The sequence below is a fragment of the Neophocaena asiaeorientalis genome, unplaced genomic scaffold, assembly GCF_003031525.2.
Source record: "Neophocaena asiaeorientalis asiaeorientalis breed wild unplaced genomic scaffold, Neophocaena_asiaeorientalis_V1.1 scaffold217, whole genome shotgun sequence".
Taxonomy (NCBI): Eukaryota; Metazoa; Chordata; class Mammalia; order Artiodactyla; family Phocoenidae; genus Neophocaena; species Neophocaena asiaeorientalis.
The window spans coordinates 1,279,144-1,279,827 of record NW_020172293.1 but is presented as its reverse complement, the minus strand read 5'-3'; the positions used below and the strand labels follow the sequence as shown (position 1 = coordinate 1,279,827).

The window sequence follows — 684 nt, the reverse complement described above, 5'->3', positions numbered from 1 at the left end:
CAGGCCGAGAGGAAAATGATGGGCCGCTCGGGGTACTTGAAGCGCTCCATGTCAATGAGGAAGGTGGAGACGGTAGCGAAGGTGGACACGAAGCAGAGCACCGACCACAGACCTATCCAGAAGACGGTGAAGGCGCGCTCGTCCTGGCTGATATGCACAGCGTGTCAGGGTTGCCCTGCTCGGGCAGCCTGTCGCAGCGCATGCGGTCGGGCCAGGCGAAGCCGTACTGGCGCATGAGGGGCGCGCAGCCGGCCTTGGCGCGCTCGCATACCGAGCGGCAGGGAGGCAGGGGCTTCTTGTAGTCCTCCAGGCAGATGGGCGTGTACATGCTGCACAGGAAGAACTTGAGGTCGGGCGAGCACTGGATCTCCACCAGCGGCCAAAATTGGTGCACCTCCAGGCCCGCCTCGTCCTGCGTGTCGTGGTTGAACTGGTTGGGCATATAGGTGTAGTTGTAGCCGATGCCCTTGCATAGCGGCACGGTGATCTCCTGGCACGCCAGCTCCTTGGCCGAGGCGGCCGCAGCGCCGCTGGAGCGCTGCAGTAGCGCCAGGGCTGCCAGCAACGAGGTCACTTCCAACAGGTAACCCCACTCCATGCTGCGCGCCTCGGCCACGCGCCTTCGCCCTCCGGGCGGCGCGCGGAGGGGCGCTGGGAGATCCTGCAAGAGCGCCGGACGAGGGG

General features: G+C 65.8%; 1 protein-coding gene across 1 annotated transcript in view; it reads right to left on the bottom strand.

Moving 5' to 3' along the window:
• LOC112413704 (frizzled-8-like) overlaps positions 1–678 on the bottom strand; it is a 1,343-nt gene extending 665 nt beyond the window's left edge. Inside the window, 3 exon segments of the mRNA XM_024765746.1 lie at positions 1–2; positions 4–150; positions 153–678. The exon segment at positions 1–2 is cut by the window's left edge and continues 665 nt beyond it. Of these exon segments, the coding sequence (XP_024621514.1) occupies positions 1–2; positions 4–150; positions 153–598 (595 nt within the window). The 5' untranslated portion in view covers positions 599–678.
• Positions 679–684: the final 6 nt, after the last annotated feature.